The sequence below is a fragment of the Cimex lectularius genome, unplaced genomic scaffold (genome assembly GCF_000648675.2).
Source record: "Cimex lectularius strain Harlan isolate CLEC.00 unplaced genomic scaffold, Clec_2.1 scaffold104, whole genome shotgun sequence".
Taxonomy (NCBI): Eukaryota; Metazoa; Arthropoda; class Insecta; order Hemiptera; family Cimicidae; genus Cimex; species Cimex lectularius.
Window position 1 is genome coordinate 695,200 of NW_019392737.1, and position 22,528 is coordinate 717,727.

At 33.7% G+C, this 22,528-nt stretch overlaps 2 protein-coding genes across 3 annotated transcripts; one reads left to right on the forward strand and one right to left on the reverse strand.

The window, feature by feature from the left end:
• The first annotated feature begins 1,466 nt into the window (after positions 1-1,466).
• LOC106665669 (MFS-type transporter SLC18B1-like) lies at positions 1,467-4,767 on the forward strand. The gene is made up of 13 exons (XM_014392270.2): positions 1,467-1,573; positions 2,340-2,652; positions 2,722-2,817; positions 2,886-2,959; positions 3,115-3,262; positions 3,329-3,397; positions 3,452-3,542; positions 3,607-3,746; positions 3,808-3,998; positions 4,064-4,159; positions 4,221-4,295; positions 4,351-4,444; positions 4,502-4,767. The coding sequence occupies exons 1-13, from the start codon at positions 1,548-1,550 to the stop codon at positions 4,649-4,651; spliced, it is 1,563 nt and encodes a 520-aa protein (XP_014247756.1). The 5' UTR covers positions 1,467-1,547; the 3' UTR covers positions 4,652-4,767.
• On the reverse strand, positions 4,652-22,503 carry LOC106665668 (DNA repair protein complementing XP-G cells homolog). 2 transcript variants are annotated; one of them, XM_014392269.2, is made up of 13 exons: positions 22,388-22,503; positions 14,789-14,879; positions 11,275-11,450; positions 10,417-10,610; positions 9,541-9,724; positions 9,277-9,478; positions 7,831-8,924; positions 7,658-7,756; positions 7,381-7,594; positions 7,090-7,320; positions 6,845-7,032; positions 6,570-6,785; positions 4,652-4,847 (listed from the first exon to the last, which is right to left on the reverse strand). In XM_014392269.2, the coding sequence occupies exons 2-13, from the start codon at positions 14,874-14,876 to the stop codon at positions 4,749-4,751; spliced, it is 2,985 nt and encodes a 994-aa protein (XP_014247755.1). In that variant the 5' UTR covers positions 14,877-14,879; positions 22,388-22,503; the 3' UTR covers positions 4,652-4,748. The 2 variants fall into 2 exon arrangements, with proteins under 2 accessions (XP_014247755.1, XP_014247754.1); XM_014392268.2 differs by lacking the exon at positions 22,388-22,503 and adding an exon at positions 14,957-15,203.
• Positions 22,504-22,528: the final 25 nt, after the last annotated feature.

Sequence of the window (22,528 nt, forward strand, 5' to 3'; positions counted from 1 at the left end):
ATTGTTCTATTGGTGTTGCCCTTAAACTTTACCTCAAGGATGCCTATAGCACCAACTTAAGTTATAGAAATGTTTGTAATTTTTTTATTTATTTTTTTAATACTAGGAAATTTATGCAATGGGTCTTTTTCTGTACTTAGTATTAGCCTAATAAAGTTGGTGGGAAAATATAGTATTTGGAAGATATCTCATTTTATGTATTGAGAGGGAATGTATTTATTAACAATTTGTTGGAGTCGTGAGGGGCGGTCAGGAATGAGGTAGTTTAGAAAAACATTTTTTTGTCATGTTTCAACCTTTATTCGAGTCATCTTCAGGACCTGTGTGATCTACAAAACATAAGTTGATTGGAAAAATGCAATACATATGTAAATATAAATTTTCTACTACCAAGTATTTCATTCATTCTTTATGTGAGTATGAAATACAGCAGAAAAGTAACAGTTACAATATAAACTAATATTTAATAAAAAATATACAATGAACAGAAAATAACATTTATAAAATCTAGATTAAATAAAAATTAAAGTAATAACATATAACATAAAAAATTACAATCCAATTAGAAATAAAAATTAATATTAATAACTATAATAACTAAACAAACTAAACTAACAACTAAACTCAAATAACTAAAAATTATTTTGGTAAATGTAACAGTCCTAATTAAACCCAATTAAAATAAATAATAATAACAACATATAAACCAGTAGAAGAATGGTCATCCTCACATGATTAAGATTAGGCCATGCGAGGTTGACATGGACACCTAATTTTTGGGTCAAGCATGTAGAGGTGTGAGGCATGTAGAGAAAGGTTGCTTAATGTGTCCCACCTAATTGAAGTGTGGATCCCCTTGTCTTCTTACAGAGAGCCAGTGGGAATGCCACCAATATGAGAATTGTGCTTGAGCATGGTAGCAAGTATCTGAGTTCTGTGTCAATCCTAGGAGGAAATGGGCAGTTTTGTCATATATACTAATGATAGTTTTGAGAACTGTATGTATTTAGGAGAGTGTGAGAGGGTTTGGATTGAACCTGATTGCGTTAGGGGCTGAAATGACCTAGCTGTTGATAGCCCCTGGAGCCCAACCTCAGTGAAATCCTAAATATAAGTTCACAACCCATACAGAACCAGAGTTAATAATAAATCAGCTACATGTTGTGCTGTGCTTTTATTGAAAATCTGCCCCTCTAGCTAAACTTAAATAATTAAATTAAAAAATAAATAAAAATATTTTTAAAAGTATGTAATTTATTGCCTTGGGCTTGACTGCTTCAATTTATTACAATATTTTACAAAACTACAAAAATTAAAAGTTATCTAATAAGAGGGGACCAACATGGATTAGATGAGTTTGATCTATGGAATATTTTTTTGAAAATGAATTTGTTTAATGATCCCATGCAGTACCCTTCGATGTACATCAAATGAATCTTTTTATCTGTGTCAATATTATAATACAAACACTTGTAAGAGTGCCCACCTACTCGGTTGGTGATGTCCAGTATCAGATTACAACGTGACTATTAACGTTATTGCATTAAATGACTCCTGCTTACAACAGTACAAGGTATGGTAGAACACTTAGATGTGAACTTTTTTTTTTTTATAATTAAAAAAACAAGTTCAAACAATAAAATAATACACTATTATTTATTAAACTCACTAGGTCACTAGATTTATTAAAAAGATTTGAGTGTGAATTATTTCCTCCATTTGTGTTTACTTTTAAATTAATTTTGTAGTAAAACCGTTTTCTTTAAAAAAAAAAACAAAAAAAAACATCATTATGAAATTTTAGACATGCTAATAATAGCCCTAGAGTGATGAATTAGTAAATTGTGCAAATTTTAAGTTCTCCGATGATGTGCACAGATTTTTGTGGTTTTACATTAATTTTATCTTTTGCTTAATGTTGTCTATCTGAATTTTAACAATGTTCTTACTGATTGGAGGTCTGTTATGCAACTGATAATTAATTTTCCTCTTGGACATTAAAAATATTGATATGGCAAAACACTTCACATTTAAGCAATAAAGTGTACTTTTATCTAAATATAAATATAATTTACAACTCATTATAAAATTAATTGTTTAACATTTAATTGTTAAATAATACTTTATAAATAGTCATTTTAATTGTTTGCATTACCTGTACCTGATTTTCACCTTTAATGAATTCGTGTAAATTCCTTACAGTTTTAAATTTTTTTCTTCAAATATAGAAATTATTCACGTATTAATATTGTACCATTCTTAAACTATTCTGCAAGATGCCAAGATAACTGTAAAACCAGTCTCATGTTTATTTTGTAAATATTCCAAACAATTTACAGAGATCCAGATGGAATAATAGTTTTAAAGGAATCAGACAAATTGAGATGTCACACATCATCTTTCCAAAACAGACTTCGTTCCAAGTCAGAATCAAGTTCATTTTTCGTCCAGGGCTCTCTCACAACACAGGTCACAAATGGCGAATTGGGCAGGTCGAGGGAGCGCCTCCTCCGAACTCAACGGAGCCGGCCGCAACCGTCAATTATATGCAAGTTTACCAGACAGCAAATTCTCGCCCTTCTGACCTTAACGTTGGCTGAATTCATCAGCTTTGCCTCGATGTCTGTGATGGCACCATTTTTTCCGAGAGAAGTATTACAAATAAACCAATGACAGGTTCACTGAAGATGAGATCTGGTTAAATTAAAGCTCTTTCTTTAGGCTGCTGAGAAAGGCATGTCAACTTCTGTCTCCGGTTTTGTATTCAGTTTTTATGCATTTGTGGTTTTTGCAACATCACCAGTTTTTGGTAAAATTGTATGTACAAAAAATATATTTTACAAAATTATATTCCAAATAAAAATTATTTAATTTAATTTCTACAGTTGCCAGCAGTAGGTGCAAAATTTTTATTCATGGCCGGAATGTTTCTTGCTGGAGGTTGTAACATACTTTTTGGGTAAGTGATATATATATGCTTTTTATTTCTACGAATATAACAATGATTATTAGCAAAGCATAATACACGCATGGATCACAATCCGCCTGCCGGAGAGTGATTTTTATCAACATTTTATTTACTTATTAATACAAGTATGATTAATTTTTTCAAAGAGTATTACCGTTAATGGAAAACTATGCAACATTCGTTTTTTATTGCTTTACTATAAGGACGTTAGAAGCTATTGGTGCTAGTGCTTACTCGACTGCAAGCTTTGTTTTTGTTGTCGAAATATTTCCAGAAAATATAAGCGCAGTACTAGTGAGTAAATGACATTTATTTTTTGAACGTTTCTCACACGTTAACATTTAAAAAAAAACTTTTTAGGGTGTCTTAGAAACAGCTATGGGTTTGGGAATGAGTGCGGGTCCAGCTATTGGAGGAATGTTGTTTGCTGTAAGTACACACAATTTTAATTAATGAATTTTATTTAAATGTTTGGTTTGTTAGATTGGAGGATTTGGCCTCCCATTTTATGTATTGGGTGCTTTGATGATAGTTTTGATTCCATGTACATGGGCTTTGCTTCCTCTTATAGAAGGTAATTTTTTATTTAGTGTGCTTTTTAATTATTTCATATGCAAAATTTGTCCAATTTGTTTTAGGATCTGCAAAAGGATCTGAGCATGCTTCGTTTTCCAAACTTTTTAAAATACCATCAGTAATTATTATAGGAAGCATAATCATAGTTGCTTCGAACACGTGGTCATTTTTAGATCCCACACTTGAACCTCACTTAAGTCTGGTAACTTGTTCTCTTATTTAGCTTTAATGCAGCAATAAAACATAAAAACACTTTATTATAGATGAACTTGAGCAGTTACCATGTTGGTTTGATATTTTTATTGTTTGCCTCGCTTTATGGAATATTCAGTCCGATCTGGGGTTGGGTGGCAGATAAAATGGACAATCACTGGAGTATGATGGTAATTGGCTTGATATTATCATCAATCGGCCTTCTAATGCTTGGACCGTCTCCACTTTTAGAAATGGAAATGTAAAAAAATTCGTATATAATTGAAAATAAGTTTTTGTAATTAACTAAAAATTTATGATCTTCAGGTCGCTTTGGTTGGATATTTTTGGATTGTGTTTAATTGGAATTTCAGTTGCTTTAACTTTGATGCCGACTTTTAAAGCTATATTGAAATGTGCTGAGTAAGTTCATTACAAAAGATTCCAAGAAATTATATTTATACAGTAGAAATATGTATTTTAGGGAGAATGGCTTAAGAAAAGAATTGTCTACGTACAGCATCGTTGCTGGAGCATGGTCATGCATGTATTCACTTGGGTATGTTTATTAAAATTAAATAATTGTTACTATAATTATTCAGATTTGTGTTTAGTGATATGACAGGTCCAGCATTGGGAGGAGTAATTTCTGAATATTTTGGTTTCCCGACTTGCACAACTGCAATGGCTGCTCTTTCTCTATTTACGGTTAGTTCAAATTTTATTGCAACAAAGGCAATTGTTTAACCTGCTGAAATTACCTAGGCGTTGGTGGCCACCCTGTATTTCACCTCTAGGTGTACTCATCCGGCTGATGATTACGAAGACGAATATGAGTATGAAGATACGCAGATTCCACTGCTCAGTGATAAAGAAGGTTGTTATGGATGCATAGGACAAACATCAAATGCTTAATTAAGCATTCTTAAATATATTTTGTTAGAAAAATGAACAATTTATTGATGTATACAAACAATAAGAGATTGTAACAAAACATTTTTTTATAATACATTTAGCTTTTATTTCCTCTTGCTTTGCTTTTTTGTAATTTTTTTTCTTCTTCCCTCTTCTTATACTCTTTCAATTTTTTTACTGCTTTCTCCCGGGCAACCTATAATTTATACCATTATTTTAATTATTCAAATTAAATATGATATGGATTATACCAGGTAAAGAAAACGGCGTGTGGATTTTCATTTGTTATGGTTTTAATATCATTAATCAACATTTCTATTCACACAGCTGGATTAGATGTTTACATCTCACAATACCAAGAGGATAATGCATTAGTTCATAAAGAAAAAGTGTCTTGAACAGTTCATTGTAAATTAGAAAATATTTTCTTTCTCATAGCTTCAAAAGCCATAATTTTGGCATGCTTTACTGTTTCAATTTAAGCTACTAGGGCAACCGAGGCAGTATGTAAACTATGCAATGTTCGGTGATAAATGTGAGTGCACTGCCCAAAAGTGGTTCAAAAAGTTTGCTTCTGGGAATGATGGACTGAAGTTAAATCACTGTCTGGTAGACTTTCTGTCTTGGACACAGATGAAACCATTTGCTGTAGTCCGTATCGAGTTGGGAAGATGTAGAAGCTGAGCAAATGAGTTCCTCATAAACTGACTAACGTTAACAAACTTCAGTATAAACAATAGCCATTAATTCCTTTCACACACAAAGTAGAGAGGGTTTTTGATGTCATCTGTGACAAAAAAATGGATGCTTCACCCACTGTAGAGTAATGCCAGGAAGTAGTACCATGTCACTAAATGACCCAATCCTATTGATGTGAAAACTAAATATTCACCAACAAAAGGTGATGCTTTGTGTTTGGTGGAGTATGCCAGGCATTATGCACTACGAATTCAGATATAATAACAAGCAACAAATAGAATAGAAACAACCTGCTTTAGTGAACAGAAAAAGTGAATTTTTCACCAGGGCAAAACAAGACCTCATACAGCCAGAATGAAAGTGATGAAGCTTGGTTGGGTAGTCCTACCTGGCCCTCCATATTCTCCAGACGTGTCCCTACCTGACTTTCAGCTTTTCTTAGCAATGGACAATTGCATGCTTAAATGGGAGTTTAATAATCGGAAATAGCTGGAAAATGAGTTGAATTTTTTTAAGGTCCAAGACCAAAACTCTTATAACAAGGGCATTACTGGGCTAGTAACTTGTTGGGAGAAGGTTATGCCAATGGAGACTATTTCCCCGAATAAAATATTTTTAAAGTAATTTTAATTGTGACTATTATTAAGCTCAGTTTCCACTGCACGAAAACCACTCGCACAACTGTTTTGCGAAACTTGTCTCATATTGTGGATGTCTAGCCAGGACCGGAAAATTTTGGCGTAAAGATGTTTCGGAGTGAATCGACCAGCTATCAGTTTTTTAATGCATATCAAAGTGTTTCGTGTTGTTTCTTTCTCTCTTCTTAAATCCACTTGTCTCAAATATGAGAATGAACCAGGAGGACTGGATTCGACTTATCCGAATGTATTACAGCTACCGATTTTTGTGGAATGCTAAAGATAAAACTCATCATAATAAGAACAAGAGAGAGGGTGCCTGGAAGGAAATGAGCATCCAAATGTGACAAAGACAAAAAGTATTGCCATGATAGCAAACTCTGATATAGCAGTTGGTGTATTTATAAACAGCATACTTGTCTTGCACAAAATGATGGCTAACCTTGCATGTAGCAAAATGTTTCACCTCGTGGAAATGGTTAACCCGAGGCAGAGTTTCTCCCCCCCCTCCCAATGGAAACCTTAAAACCTATCTATCTATTTATATATATCTATCTAGGAAAAAAAATTAATATAAGTACCTGAGCAGGAGTTTTACTTCTAAGCACAATAGTTTCACTGAAACTTTGGTTCTGTTTTTTAAGTTGATTTGGTGCGTTGTCTTTTTTAAATATTTTTGGTGGGCTTGGAATTACACCAGTTGATATTATATTCACGGCTTTGCTTACTCTCTTGCTTAATTTCAAGTCGTCTTGGTCAAATGACCAATTGAAATAATTGTGCATTGTTTTTTGTGTCTACAAACGAGTTTAATATTAAAAATCAATCATGAAATTTATACAAAAATTATACTCACTGTTTTTTGTTTTAGCCTGTCCAAAACAGGTTTAAGTATTTGACTAGTTTTATTAAAATCCCAACCCAATTTACTATTAGCGAATTGCTTGATTCCTTCCACATTTGGTTGAGACCAAGAAAACCTTTCTTTACTATTATCCACCATTGGTAAATAATACGCCTTTACTATTTCACTACTTGGAAATCCTTAAACATAAATAAATAAATAAACATTTTGTGATGTTGATGAGATTAACAACTGACCGTCGGTGAACTGCAAAGATTTAAGTTTCCTTTGAAGATGAACATTAAGCCTCGACGAATGATACGCCTCCCTAAATAATTGAAGCCTCTCATTAGGTGTACTAGCTTCATCTTTAGGAGGAAAGTGAGCCACAATTTCAATCGCATTAACAGGGCCCACTCCGTGAATTCCAACTGTGTAATCACTCCCGACTAACATTGCGATCATAATTAAATCATCTCTTTTCAGCTCTAAAATTATGTTTGACTGTAAATTAAACAGGAATAATAAATCCCTTAAAACGAACTTACTGTAAAACCTCTGTATATCAGTAGCTTTGAACTGTTTCACAAATTTTTTCTGCTCAAAGAAGTTTTTATAAACATTATTCGCTCCAAAAAGCCAAATGTCGCTGTCGTCTGTGATCGTGCCGTCAGTCTGACCAGAAAAATCAAGATAAGCACATTGTGCTTCGGCTTCCATCGGAGCTACAATAAACGGGATACCAAATAGTTGAAGAAGTTCCTGCAATCATGAATTGTTTTTTTTTATTGCAAGTCTTAAATTAGGCAAAAATAAAATTTTTACCTGGGCATCCAATGTGATTTGTTCAGTGATTGAAGCAGCCATCCTTTCATTTTTCTTGCTTTCCGCCAATAATTCTACAGATTCGTTTTCCAAATCCATCTTGGATTTAAAAAATTAAATTAATTAAAAATGTAATATTAAAGTGGGAATATTCATAGGAAATTACAGCTTACAATTTTTTCTTCAAGCTGATCAGTTGAAAGCTCAATTGTAGTTCTCATACTCAGTGTGGAATTTTTTTGAGAATTTTCTAGAACTTCATTTACCTCTTGAGAATGTTTTATAGCAGCCTCAAAATTTGGTTTTCCATTTTTACCATTGTTTTTTTGAATTTCATCATTTATATCAACCTCAGAGGTTGATAAATTTCCTGCTATCTTTTTCTCATTTTCATCTCTTCTATCTAGTTTATTTTTAATGTTTGATGTATTAATTGTATTGTCCTTTGGCATAATTAATTCATTATTAACAGACTGTTGTGCTGTGAAAATGTCGGCAAATATATCATCATTAAGATTTTCATTAGGCTTAATTATTATTTCCATTTTACGTTCAGAATTGACCATCACTTCACTAGGTTCGACATCTACAAAATCGCCATCATCATCCGAACTTCCTTCTGAAAGAGTTTCAACTTTACTTTCTAATACTGAATGTTTACGTTCAACAGTTTCAGTTGATTCTCGATAAGGTCTTTCTGAGACTCTTTCATTAATTAAGACTTGAGAATGTTGAACATTTGTTAAAGGCAGGATATGTAAAATATTTTTTTTAGAACCGTTTTCTTTCGGCTGATTATAAGACAATGGGGAATCTTTTTGCAGCATTGTGCTATCTTGACAATAAGAATCTGTCTGTGGGAGACTCTCATGGTCCAGTTTTAGGCGGTTATTGTCTTCCTTTTGATTCTTCCCATGTTCCACAGCCTGGTCATTAACATTGCTCTGAACATCAGTTTCAACTCTGTTTAAAACATCATTTTCATCACAAATTCCTAAGTAAGCTTGTTTAGAAGTACTAGGCCCAGCTGATGAGCTTGGACAATTTTGACTTGTATCCAATTTAATCAATTGTAATATTTCTTCTTGTGTCAAACCTTTCGGTTCTTCTTGTTCGGATGGCACCTCCTTCATGTCATCTTTTACACATCCGAATTCTAATTCTGAAATTTCCTCCTCTTCTTTAATCAAATCAGATGAATTTTTATTACAAAGAGCGGCAGAACTTGGCCCATCCAGTAATATTTGCCTCATTGTAGGATCTGGACCTAAAATTAAAAACAATTTATCTCATAATTTACAATATATTTATTTGTAACTACTGTACACTTTTAAGGCTGATATGTAGATGGTTTCAAGTTTTCAAAGTTGCCTCATAATTTTACTGCTTGTAAATTTAAATAATTTAAACAAGAAAATATTTGAACGCATTAGCGAAAAAATTAAAAGGAAAATTGCTAACATTCAATTTTGATGTTACTCCAGAGAGAAAAAAAGTAAAATGTTTTAAACATATAATTTATGAATAGAAATTACAAGGACTTTTGTTAAATATTTAATGCTTTCAGCTGCTATGTTAAAATGTACCTATTATCTTAATGTTTTGACCAGTTTAGTTACTTGTTGAATATATATATCTTGTAGTGTTGTCAGATGCTATTCTCTGGCTCAGGTCGACTCCCTGTTCTGTCAGCATGGTCTGCAAATCGTTCAGCGTGAAACCCCTTGCACCGAGCTCATCTTCAGCTTGTTCTAAGCCCTCTTGGACAGCACGCCTTTTTAAAAGACGTTTCATTTGAAAAGAAGAAAATTCCATAGACTCCTGTTACACAGTATTTATAATTTAATAATTGCCCAGGAAATTTTTATAGCGGATTTCGTTACCTCGGGCATGAGGTGCACTTTCGCCCATGAATTTTGTTTTCGAGTTTCCTTCAGCTCGGTAAGAATGTCATGCCTTATGTCAGGTGGAAGATTAAGAAATTCCTCACTTTTAACATCAATATCATGAATATTACCGTATTTAGTGTAGTTCTCTTCATCAGAAGAACTACTCCCTTCATCGATTCTGTGGATTTTATAAGACTCAATATAAATTAATGATTATAATCAAAAATTTAATTAAACCTAAATTATAAGATATATTGGGAAAGATAATATCTTATTAATAATGTAAACTATTGTGAATAATTTGGAACTAAATACTCCAAAATGTCATTCCACTCATTTTTACTCCAAAATGTCATTCCACTCATTTTTTTAAATCCTTGGTATTTCAACTACGAGGTCATAGGTTATATTAACCCTCAGGGTGCAGGTGTTTTTTTGAGAAAAAAATTGTTAAGTATGTCAGGACCTTTATTTTACAAAGATGAGCGCTGTGTCAACATCTAAACCATGCCCCATCGGACTCTAGTGTACACTGCTGAATAACTATTTTTTTGTCAAATTCAAAGAAACAAAAAAGAAAACAAGCACTGGGGAAATTTCCATGACCAACAAACCTTGGAGAAGAATTTATTCATTCCAATTTAATTGTTAAAATGCTTAATGAGAATAATAACCAAATCTGCATAAAATAATTTAGTTGTAACGCTTCAAGGACTCAACAGCAATGTTTTTGTTTGAAAACCCTCAAAATAGTTACAAATTTTAATTTATATTTGTTTTTGATTTCAAATTGATTCATTTCTGGCCATTAGATTCAACGATCTTATGATTTAATGTTTCAATAAGTAAATAAAAAGGTTTTTACTCAACTCTTTCTTAACTGCTTCAGCAATGGGAGGCAATTTAAACAGATCATCTTTGGTTGAAGGTAAAATTTTCTTCAGTGCAAAGTCACCACCAATTACAGATCCGATAGCCTGTTGCTTGATGAAGTTCTCCAACAATTGCTGCCTTAATTTTTCATTAATTTCCTCAGCCTTTTGCCTGCTTTTTTGTCTTGCTGCCTAAAAAAATCCATTCCTTACAATGGATTAAAACAGATAAAAAATTTCACCCAGTGTGGTGCAGGACAGACAGGCATTGGTTAAACCCAATCTTCACGCTGATTTCACGGATGTTTGCAAAGGTAGGTAAAAAGTGTTACAAATGCATAGTTGAATGCTTTACCCAGTCATGTGCCGAGGATATGGAATGAGAAGTGTACAGTATGGTCGAGTATTGCTCAGGTCATTGCTACGAGAACATTTAGCAGTCAAAGCCCTCACCAGTCAACCTTTAATCATCCGTAAACCATGATCGCTTCTTTCTTTAAGAAAAGTCACAAGATTGGGGGATGCATGTATGACAAATATTTGTATACTAGACAATTGATGCAAACTTTAGATGGAAAACAAATTTGTTTTCAAATTTAATAAATCAAAAAATTACTTCCAATTATTTTACTATTACTATTAAACCCTTTTTCAGTCAGAAAGCATCCGTTCCCACAGCCACACCATCAAGATATGAAAAGTACATCAACACACAATACAAGAGCAAAAAGTTCCCACAGATTTTGTAATCACGAAACTCATTATTTCCAGACATTTTCTTTACCACAGAAATAGAATATAAATGCAGAAATAAAATAAGACTAGATTCCATACAGCGGCCTGATGTAACACTTACGATAGTCTTCTTTTTCAAACTCGGAACACCACCGTCAAATACGAATATCGGCTTGATTCTGTAGAAGAGTAGTTTGCAGATACGGTGAAACAGGCCCAGGAGGAATGCATTGTGAACTGGTCTTCCAGACGTTTCGTGGAACCCTCTTACCAACTGATAGAGCCAGATTGATACATCTAGCCACTATGTTAAGAAATTTAAATATTTTTAACTTTTGAATAAATATTATGTGGGTTTAAAAAATATTTATATTCTTTTTCAACAGTTAAATGAAATATATATAGGTATATCTAGCTAAATAAAAAAAAATCTATATAATTTTAATTTAAAAAAAAACGAGCTTTAAACAAAACTTAATTTAATTTTTTAGAAACTAAACATTTAATAGATAATAAATATATTAAACTATTCTTTCACACTTTAAGGCATTAAAAAGAAGAAAGTTCAAGCCTTGTTATCATTTAAAGGGCAACCAAGATAATTAATGCGTAGTAATTTCCCTTCTCCGCTGAATTCATTGAACATCTGTCATCCTGCATTAAAAATCTATAATCCCTCATGCGGAAAAGACAGTTTTGAAAATTACTTCAATGCTTACATGCCCTTCTTTAACTCAAGATTTAATTTTCTATGTAAATGTCCCTTTACGGTATTTTTTTTTTTTTAAATTAATGAGTAATTACAGCTGAGGAAGTAGGTTGGAAGAAGATGGGCTAATTGTTATGAATAAGTTGTACTTAGGGCAACAATAGCATGTGAAGGAAATTAACCACCTAACTGTGGGAACTGCCCCCGACTTCCTTGAATGAAATATTCTTATTCAACCTGATTTTCCCAGGATCCAGCTAAGACAGACAAATACAATTTCTTGTTTTTAATAGTGTGTTATTAGAGGAGGGGACCTTGAAGAGAGGACTGCTCATTGGGAATGAAAACAAAAAATAACGAAACTATGAAAGACATTTTTCCAAAGGAAAAAGAAACAAAAAGAGGAGCATAAAAGTTTGCCTTTTAACAAGTGCAACTGCAGGATTAAATTTTTTTAAATAAATAAAAAAAATTACAGTGCATAAAATAAAATCTGAGCCTTATGTCCAGTTCTTTTCACTGTTTTAAATGACCGTTACACATAACTGCATGCATTGAAGAGAAATTGAAAAATAAAATCTTCTCATGACATAAATATGATCTACCTTCCCACAATGAAATTGTGTAATTGTTTCTAATCTCTTATAATCTATGTAATTATTTGATAATTTGCACTGTAATCTTGTTCAATAGTAGTGATTTAAAAAAAAAATTCAATTTGAAAGTAAGTCTTGAAGTAAGTAATTTTAAGTTTAAATTCCGGATTAGTTCATATTATTTTATATTTATTTCATTGGTCCTTTTGAGATTTTTTAAGCATTATTTTTACATTTCATTATATTGCCATTTAAAATATANTATATATATAAAACTTTCTTGATACAATGTTGGTATAATTCTGCAGGGCTGGCTTACATTCTGCGGATATATTTTACAGGAAAATTTGTGTTTAAAGTATAACAAGGAAAACTGCTCAGCAGCAAAGTTCCGGCATGTAGGTATTAGGTGAGAAAGAAAAGAGTGCCACTGGTAGAAGCCTTTTCTAATTTAGCAAACTACAAAAGAGAAATTGCAAAAAACAAAAGCCTTCATGATGCTAGGAATGTGATGCCTCTCAAATTCAGCTCGACACACCTGGTTTCGTGAGGCTAAACAGCCTAGGGGGGGGGGAACTTCTCCTAACATGTGGAACATATGAAGATTTACTCCATATAATCTCTCACTGTACTAAACATACAGAAGAACAAGGAAGATTATATGAGATTGGTGGAAAGGAAAATGAGTTTACCATTGTATCCTTCACACATTGGGTCGTCCAACATTACTGTGTAAAATGATTTAGAAATCGTGAGATGCGGTCTGGTGTGATGTAGGTTTCAGAAAAACATTTTCTTTATTGTGGCACAATTTTTAAAATAAACAATTTCATGTGAAAATTTTTACTATTGTTAAAATAGTAATATGAATCTGTGTATTTATGGTAATAAAAAATGTATTTATATTTTAGATCTAGGTATTTTTGAAATTGTTAAAAAATATATGATGGTTATTTTATTTTATTTTATTTTTTTTTTTGCATCAGCTAAGGCCAGAGCCACTTGAGCCTTTATATACAATTATATTTTAATTATATAAATTTAAAAAATTAATATGCTTCGCAAAAAACAACCTGTGTGTATGCCAATGGTTAAATATGTAATTGTGTCTATCATTTTGACTTATACATTGTCTATACATATGTGTATATTTATGTTTACATTAATCACACTCCTCTTTATCTCCTTCAAGAAACCCTCCATAGCGGAGAAAATCCCGCTGGAGATAGAACTTATGTATATTATGTTACAACCTTTTTAATACTGATCTACATCCTTCTGCATTCCTGATAATAGAAAGGGCACACCACGATTGTGTCCCAAGGTTTCAGCACTACCTCTCAGGCAGGAACCATGATCCTACATGCCAATTTTTTTTAAGGATTGAAAACCAGGGTGCTGTGATCTTTTTTTATAAAACAACCCCTTTCCTGTCATACTGTATTGGCTCTGCCTATTTTATTTTTTATCTTGATCCACTCTATTTCACACACTTAGACAACCAAAAACACTTTTTTGTAAAAATAATCTTTTAAGTCTTTTTTCAGTAAAAAAACAAGTATCGATTTATTTAAAAAAATTATTAAAAATAAATAAATAAAATTACTTTTTATTAAAAAGTGATTTTGGTTGTCTACATCTGTGGAAGGGAGGGGGATCAAGTTAAAAAATAAATTTTAACAACAACCTACAGAATAAAATAACAGCAACAATATTATCAATATAAGATAAAATAATTTTTTATGAATTGCCTATTTTGACTTCTTTTGGCAAGTGGATAAAAATCATGAAATGGTAATTTTAAGTTCATCAACTTTTATTCTGGTGTTGCTTCTCTGGCTAGCGACGAGGGTTATTTGGTAATTATGTTATTGATATTTTATTGTATAAATGGCTGTATAAAGTTTCTGAGCCAATCGAGAGAGTACTAGGTAAAATTTTCTTATGCAAATACTATCAAGGCAAAAAATTACAAAAAATGAAGTTTTCAGACAGTAGAATAATATATATATTTTTTTTAGAGAAAACTTGAGTATTAAGTTTATCAAACAACCAATAAAAAACCTATTGTTATTATTACTATCAAAAAGAACACTGGATTGGTGGATTCAACTGTCTTGGTAGTTGAGATTTAGGGTATTGACATCTCGTATTTGGGGTAGCGATACAGGGATCTGAACCCCAGCCTAGAGTAAATATACAAATTTATTCTATAGTCGAATATATTTGTACGCAGCATTTCTATAAATGAATAAACAATTTTAAAAACACTCAAGTAGTACTTGATTTGCAAAACATTGTAGTCATATTTATTTATTTTTTAAGGATACCGACAGCTAATACTTTGTTTTCCAAAGTTTCGACTGGGATCGGCTTTCCGGCGCTGTCAATGAGTTTCCACAAGCCGTGCACTCCCATTCTCTGTAAATAAAAAACAGAAGTAAGAAGTGAAGGACTTTTCGACCTTCCCGTATAGAATGACATGGACAAGATATTACCGTACGGGTCAATGCATGCAGATGTTATCGAGTTTCTCCATATAAAATTTCAGAGAATTGTTCGTATTTGTTTACAATACAGGTTACAGGAGAATGTGAAATTGTGAAAACCTGAAGGAATGAGTTTCGTTCTGAGGCAGTGTCTCCACAACGAGGGAAATTTTCCCCGTCTCTAGAGGGGGAGAATGAGGATTTAGATCTTGTAACTCAATGGATGTGATTTGTGATTTATGCCTAAAGATGGGGCAAACCTAATTGCCTACTAAACCTACCTACATTTAATTACCCTTCTGTGGCGTAGGAATGCACACTATCAATGAGCACCTTAGACAGAAGGATAAAAGAAAATGAAGGAGCAATGTATCTCACCCATTATACACAAATAAGCAGAGAACCTCCTAACAAACGTTGCAATGAAAAAGGTAATAGAATGTTTTAAAGGAAGCAGGAGAAAACTGCGAATCCTAACAGAATTCTTAACAGGACACTGCAAACTAAATGGACATCTGAAGAAGATTGGCATAACGCTACACGTCACGTACAGATTCTGCAAAGAAGCAGAAGAAACACCAACACATCTACTAATAAACTGTAGTGCTGCACTTGCCTTCAGGAGGAAGTGTTTTGAGACTTATAACGTAACCGTAGAAGAGATTCAACCACTGAAACCGGCCTATTAATCAATTTTCTTATACATCCATTTATTCATCTATGTTAAATTTATTTTTGAGAAAAAATTTTCAAACAAAATAACTTGTAGAGCTGACTGGAAGAAAGGGATCCCAGTTAATGTCGATCATATCTAGTTTACAGATGACACACCAAAACCGAATATGAGATAGGAACTGGCATTTAGGGGAATAAACCGAGGACTAGAATTCATATAAGCCACGACAATATGCCAAGTTTTTCAAGCGGAAATTGTGATTATTGAACACTGTGCCAGGGGATAAAAAGGCTATGGATTATCAATGGAAGAATAGCCATCTACTCGGACAGCCAGGCGGAACTGAAGGCAATTACCGCATCGACGGTAAAGTCCAGAGTCGTTTGGGACTGCATTAGAGCTCTGTCAGACATTAGAGAAAATAACAAAATTACCCTTGTCTGGGTGCCAGGGCACACAGGGCAGAGGAGGGCAACGAAGATAAATTGGCCAAGGAAAGTTCAATAAGGACACTTATTGCCCTTAACCCTTTTATGGCTTACCAAACTGCTCAAAACGCGAATCCATTAGACAATGTATTAATAATAAGTCCTCCGCTCAATGGGAATGTTGCCCAAATTTATCGAAGGACGATCGCAGAACTACAGAAACTCCACTATCTAGGACGTGTTAGGACTAGAATAATAGTTGGACTGGTAACTGTAAAGTGCAGACCCCGGGGGCATATGCATTAGACTCGGAGTGGCAGAAACAAGCTCGTGAAGACAAGCCAAGAAGATGAAGAAACAGCGGAACACGTCCTCTGTTGGTGGGAAGGCCTATGTAGGCTAAGATTCTAATCCTGGGAGAGGAAAAGCCAGGGCCTGAAGGATACACACGGGAGCCCTTTAAAAAGGGCTTCTCAACCCCCTCCAATCTGGCTTCCGCCAAGGTTATTCCACCCAATCAGCACTAANTTTTCCTCCTTTAAATCCCACCTGTATAATCACCTCCTCTCCCTCCAAGCAGAGACCTCACGTTAACATTTGTTATTTTTGTTTAATATTCTCCTAATTTTTTCTTCTGTCCTGCCTTATTGGTATACATTGTGCCAAGATTTCTATCTTTTTTTTTTACTTTTAACTTCATAGAAGGAATTTCCTTTATTTATTTCATGTAAATTATTCTTAGGAACACCAGTCCCAGAATAAACTTATTTTTCTTCTTCTTAAAAAGCTTTGGGGTCTGGTGAAAAGCCTCAAGCTTAACGAGGAGCTCTAGTTAAAAAATGGGCATGCACAATGGACCAATACTAGTCGCGGTGCACAGGTCGTAAAGAGGCCGGGTCCTATATAACCTTATCTAATCTATTCATCTATCTGTATATCTAAATTTAATTATAATTTGGTTATTTCCTATCATTTGATCTATTACCTTTGTTTTAATCTATAAGAAGACTTCTCGTATAGTGTCTTGTTCTAGTATTTTTTATTTTATTTATTTATTTTTTAATGTAAAGGGGTTTATTCTGAAAGCGTCCTGTTTTTATAGTTTTATTCAGGGTCTTATCGTTTTTGAATTGTTGAAACACTTATTATTATTGTGAGTATCCTTATGAGGTTTGCGGGGTGACGAACCTGAAGTTGCGTCGTTTCCGATCATTTTGGTTTGCCTATCCTAATTGTTTTGTGTTCAATTTCGGAACTCTAAAGAAGCTGAAACTGGTCTGACGACCAAAACATTAAGGATAGGCAGAACAAAATGACCGGAAACGGCCAAACTACAAACTGTATTTCATCTGGAGGTAGGTAGATCCTATAGTTGTGTCATTTGGATCTATTCCCACGGTTTCGATCTGTCAGACCCATTTCCGAACTCAGACCCAGTGAAGGTGGAGAGAAGCTGAATCGTAAAGATAGGCGGACCAAATTGATCGAATACTACCAAACTGCAGATTGTAAGTTGTCTGGGGAAAGGAAGGTCATCAGCAACATTAATAGGACCAGAACTTTGTGAAAAATTTGAAGGAGAGAAAGCTAAAAAAGATGCCGATAAACTAGTCAGAATGCGCGAATTAAGTTCTGGGGCAGTCTCTCTCTCACTCTCACTCTCTCTCTCTCTCTCTCTCTCAAAAAAAAAAAAAAAAAATCTCAGTCTATAGTGATAGATAATGGGGATTCAGCCCTCGCAAATAAATGGTGGGTTTGGTTCGTGTATGATCTTTGTTTTGATCTGTTAGACTGGTTCTAATAATCTTCAGTAATTGGTATGTGTTCCGCTATTATAGTTTTTTCCAGGATCATTTTTTTTTTATTGTTGAATCACTTATTGAAATTATCCTCATGGGGTTTGCGGGATGATGAACTTGCAGTTGCATTCGTTTTTTATCATTTCGGCCTATCCTCAATATTCCAGTATGTCAGGCTTCTGGAAAAAGACGAGTTCGGAAATGCGTCTGACAAACCGAAACAGCAAGGACAGGTAGACCAAAATGATCGAAATGACCAAACTGCAGATACATCTGGGGCACACAGAACAGAAGATGGTGACTGAAGCCAAGGAGGGTTCTTCAGCCACCCCAATAGGACCAGAACCTTTCTGTAAAATTTCCAACTGCCTTAATAAAAAGAAGTAATTGCTAAACAATTATCCAAAATCTCCTAATTGTTAAACATTTTAAATTTATTGATAAAATATATTTTTTCATTGAAAACGCTATTAAAAACAACAAAATCTGTCGTTTAAACTATTTAATTTATAATTCGGCATTTTTAGAGGTTTGTGTGCTGTTTTATCTTTTGTCCCTTTGAAAAAGTAAAACGGTGTATGATTTATGTAAATTGTTAGTGATTTGTGTTTCTACAAGCTGTCTCGTGTTAAATTTACAATTAATCAACTTAAAAAAAGGCTTTATTGACAAAACAACAGACAGACAAACAACTTAGAATGGACAAATCCCGAGCCGCGTCTGACACGGAAAAACAGCGAGAATAAGCACATTAAGATGATCGGAGACGATCAAACTGCAGGTTCATCATTCCGCAGCCCTCAACAGAAATCTCACTATTTTATAAAAAAATTTAATTGGAAAAATATTTTGTGCAACAATTGATCATTAGATTAGTACATTATAATTAAAACTAATTCCTTATGGATTTATCAAATGTGCAGACTAAATAACCCAATGCATTACATTTTAAATGATTACTCATTTTTGACATAATCTCATGGAATTTTCTATAGTAGCCAATTTTTTTTATAACAAATATAAAGTTGGAAATCATAAATTGTGGTAAAGTAACGCAGTTTGCTTTACAGCAAGTCTCCGATCGTAGATTTCAAGAAAATTGGCACATTATAACTACTGTTTTCCTGTTTTATTTTCCTTTGATCTGCATAAAACTTTGCCGAAAAGGTACAATTTTGACTCCTAGGAGGTTGAAACGAGAAATCGATTAGGAAAATACCATCGGACACTATCCTTGAGAACCGAGAATTAACCTTCATTGGCAATGTTATGCAATTAATTTTTCAAATTAGTAATAATAAATTCGTTATATTAAACGTAAAAATCAATAAGACATTGACTCTCGATTTTTCATACGGTCACATATGTGGTTAATTCCCGCTATTAAGATGAAGCAAATTTGCAAGAACGCAAAAGGACCTTATTTTTTGTCCTTCCAGTCTCGTATGACCCCTACAAAGGAAATTATCCAAATATTCTAACTTATGCCTAGGCCTACACAAATTGTCGGCTTTTAAGATGATAAATGTGAGTCTTCTACACGTTGTTCTACAAATTATATGACGTTTCGAAAGGTCTTTTACAGACGTAGTACACAAGCTATAGGGAAGTTTTCCAAGACCTTTGATAATTTGCCATAAAGCCATTTTAGAATTTGGTTTTTAAGACGACAAAGTCATTTAGGATGAATCGTTTGTTTGTTTTTACGCAAAGCCTTTATTTTTTATGTATCTCTGATCCTCGCTAAGATTATCCAAATATCAGGATCTATGACGTGGTGAAGACAAATTTTTGTTACACTTTCGTTTAAGATGATAAATTCACAAGGGATGAAGATGCAGGTGGTAGAGATGGATGCTAGGAAGCGGGGGTTTGTGCTCGCCCGACACCTCAGCCTTCTGGATTTTTGTACGCTGCTACTTTTTTTAGGGAGCTTATTTAAATTTCGATTTTGGGCATTGTAGTTTATTTCCTCGCAATTATATTTTATTCATTTTTCCGCTACGGCAGCCTCAAAAATTACTGAAAAAAGAAATAAATATTGCATGCAAAACTCTCATTCAAACAGTCAGGCAAATATTCAAACGTATAAGAATTTTGGAAAAGGCCTAAATCCTATTATAAATTCCAATAAATTTAAGAAAGCTGAAAAGTGCTCTTCGAAACAAACAATAGAGACCTAGTAACTCCTTTAAACTATTCGAAAGGTCGAGCCTTTGCCTAAACTAAAGGGTTGCAAAGTGCGACAGTCGACCAAAATATGTTTTACAGTCAGAATGATTCGTTCTCCAACTTCAAATACATCCAGGGCAAGTTGGAAGATTGTTGCTTATTAAAAGCCTCGCCTGATGTGACCTATTCGTAATCAAGAGAGAACCACAAGTTCTTTTCTCTCAAGTTCCTCAGTTGGCCATTTATGTACAACTGGCTTAATTTCTTTCAAACTATCTCTAGACCATTCCATCTTGCCTCCCACTTTCGGTTGATAATGTTTTTAACATAAACGACTGTCATCTGAGCGGAGAGGAAACTGATCAGTTCTTTGTGGATGGCTTGCAGTGTACCTTGCCTGTTGATCAGCTCTTCATTTCCAGAATAATATTATTATTATTAATTTGTTGGATTTGTGAGGAGCGGTCAAGAATGAGGTAGTTTAGAAAAACACTTTTTTCATTTTTTGCGTTTCGACCTTTATTCAGATCATCTTCAGGGCGTGGACGAATTACAAAACATATGTTGATTGGAAAATTGCAATATATAAATTTCCAACTGAGTATTTCATACTTACATAAAGAATGAATGAAATACTTGGTTGAAAATTTATATTTACATCTGTATTGCATTTTTCCAATCAACATATGTTTTGTCCTTCGATTGTTTGCAGTGTGCCTTGCCTGATGGTGATCTCTTTCATTTCCAGAAATGCCGTCATGACTAGGAATACAAACGTATACCACATGTTTGTTAAGAGCTTTTACACATTTTAATATGTGTTTTATTATTATTTTTATTTATTTTTTTTACGAGGGTTCGCAATTGCAGAGTGCTATAATATAAACCCTCAGGGGGCCGGCGTTTTTGAAAAAAAAGCCCATTTGTAAGTATGTTGGGTTCGAATATAGGGCCGCTGGATTCGAACCTGGGACCTTTACCTTACAGAGATGGGCGCCGTGTCAACGCTCAGACCGTTGCGGCCACCGTCGCCCCATTATTATTGATGTTATTATTATTTTATTATGTTTATAAAACTTAATTTATGTAAGGGGGCTTAAAGTGCTATTTGTACATTTAAAATATGTTTTGTAATCCGCCCAGGATTACGAAAGGTGAAGACCCCTCGAAGATGACCGGAATAAAGGTTGAAACATCGGGGGAAAAAATTTAAAAAGGTAGTTTTGTAAAATATTTCATTCCTGCCTGCTCCTCACTACTTCAAGATATGTCATAAGCGGAGACTGGATTTTTATGTAGTAACAATGTGCCAAAATATGCCAATGTGCAATAAACCAGTTTATTTTTACTATTATAGTAACTTTAAACAAAAATATAGATAATTAAATAAAATAGATATAAAAACTTTTTTTTTTTCAACGAGGGTATTTCAACACGAGGTTATTTGAACCCTCGTGGTTATTTTATTATGTTTATAAAACTTAATTTAAGTAAGGGGGCTTAAAGTGCTATTTGTACTTTAAAATAAATAAATGTTTTGTGTGTTCGGTGTTTTTGAACAAAAAAAAATAAAAACATTTGTAAGTGTCGGGTTCGAATGCAAGGCCGCTTGGATTCGAACCCGGAACCTTTGCCTTACAGTGATCAGCTCCGTATCAACGCCTAAACCGTTGCGGCCACCGACGCCCCCTCGAGTTTATTTACATTTAACAAAAATATTTTCTCACTTATATAATTACATTATATATTTTAAACTAATTGAGTATAATTAATGTTAATAAACAAGTACTTCTCTAAATTGTCTTCCGTGAAATAGTGTCTAAGGCCACTTAAAATTTGTAAGAATATTGAAATAAGACTTAAAAAGGGGTTTTATATTCTTTGGTCGGTATTTCTAGAATCTTCTCTTTTCGTTGTTTCAATTTTCTTCGAGTAAACCAACTTTTCATCAACTTGTTATTTTTTTACAGAACTTTTTTATGCTTCCCCCGAAAACCAATATAGTATTTTTAAATATTTTGCGCGAAAAATGCGATTTTACGTAAAAGTACTTTAAATAAGCGATATGGTTCAAATATGCAATTTTATGCGATATTTATCAAATATGCAAAAATATGCTCTATAAAATTTAACATACACCTTCCTAGATACATGATTCGGATAGATAATTGATTTCCACCGTCAAAAAAAATATGCAACTGCATAAAAATCCCGTATCTAGTCATAAGTCATGACTTCTTGTGGTATCTCGGCCCAGAGAGTGTACTGCGAGAACGGGCGGACCAGACTACTGTACCTGTACATAAAAATAAAATATTTGAATGTTTTGATTTTTTAACTTTGTATTTGTTAATTTTTTCCGTACCTGGGATAAGGGAGAATGTCGTGATTGACGGGTGAAGGAACCCGGGTGGTGGCGCGGATGACATGCGGTTTACGCGGGGGGGCCCGGCCAAGTTTTGATCCGAGGCCGACTCCGGGCCGAGCGGGCGTAATCAGGGAACGG

Coding starts and splice junctions, on each gene's coding strand:
- LOC106665668 (XM_014392269.2), bottom strand. CDS start 14,876: ATGGGAGTGCACGGCTTGTGGAAACTCATTGACAGCGCCGGAAAGCCG. Junction 11,451..14,788: donor AAACAAAGTATTAGCTGTCG/GTATCCTTAAAA, acceptor CATAGTGGCTAG/ATGTATCAATCTGGCTCTAT. Junction 7,033..7,089: donor ATCTTTGCAGTTCACCGACG/GTCAGTTGTTAA, acceptor TTTATGTTTAAG/GATTTCCAAGTAGTGAAATA.
- LOC106665669 (XM_014392270.2), top strand. CDS start 1,548: ATGACTCCTGCTTACAACAGTACAAG. Junction 1,574..2,339: donor CCTGCTTACAACAGTACAAG/GTATGGTAGAAC, acceptor AACAATTTACAG/AGATCCAGATGGAATAATAG. Junction 3,398..3,451: donor TTGGAGGAATGTTGTTTGCT/GTAAGTACACAC, acceptor TTGGTTTGTTAG/ATTGGAGGATTTGGCCTCCC.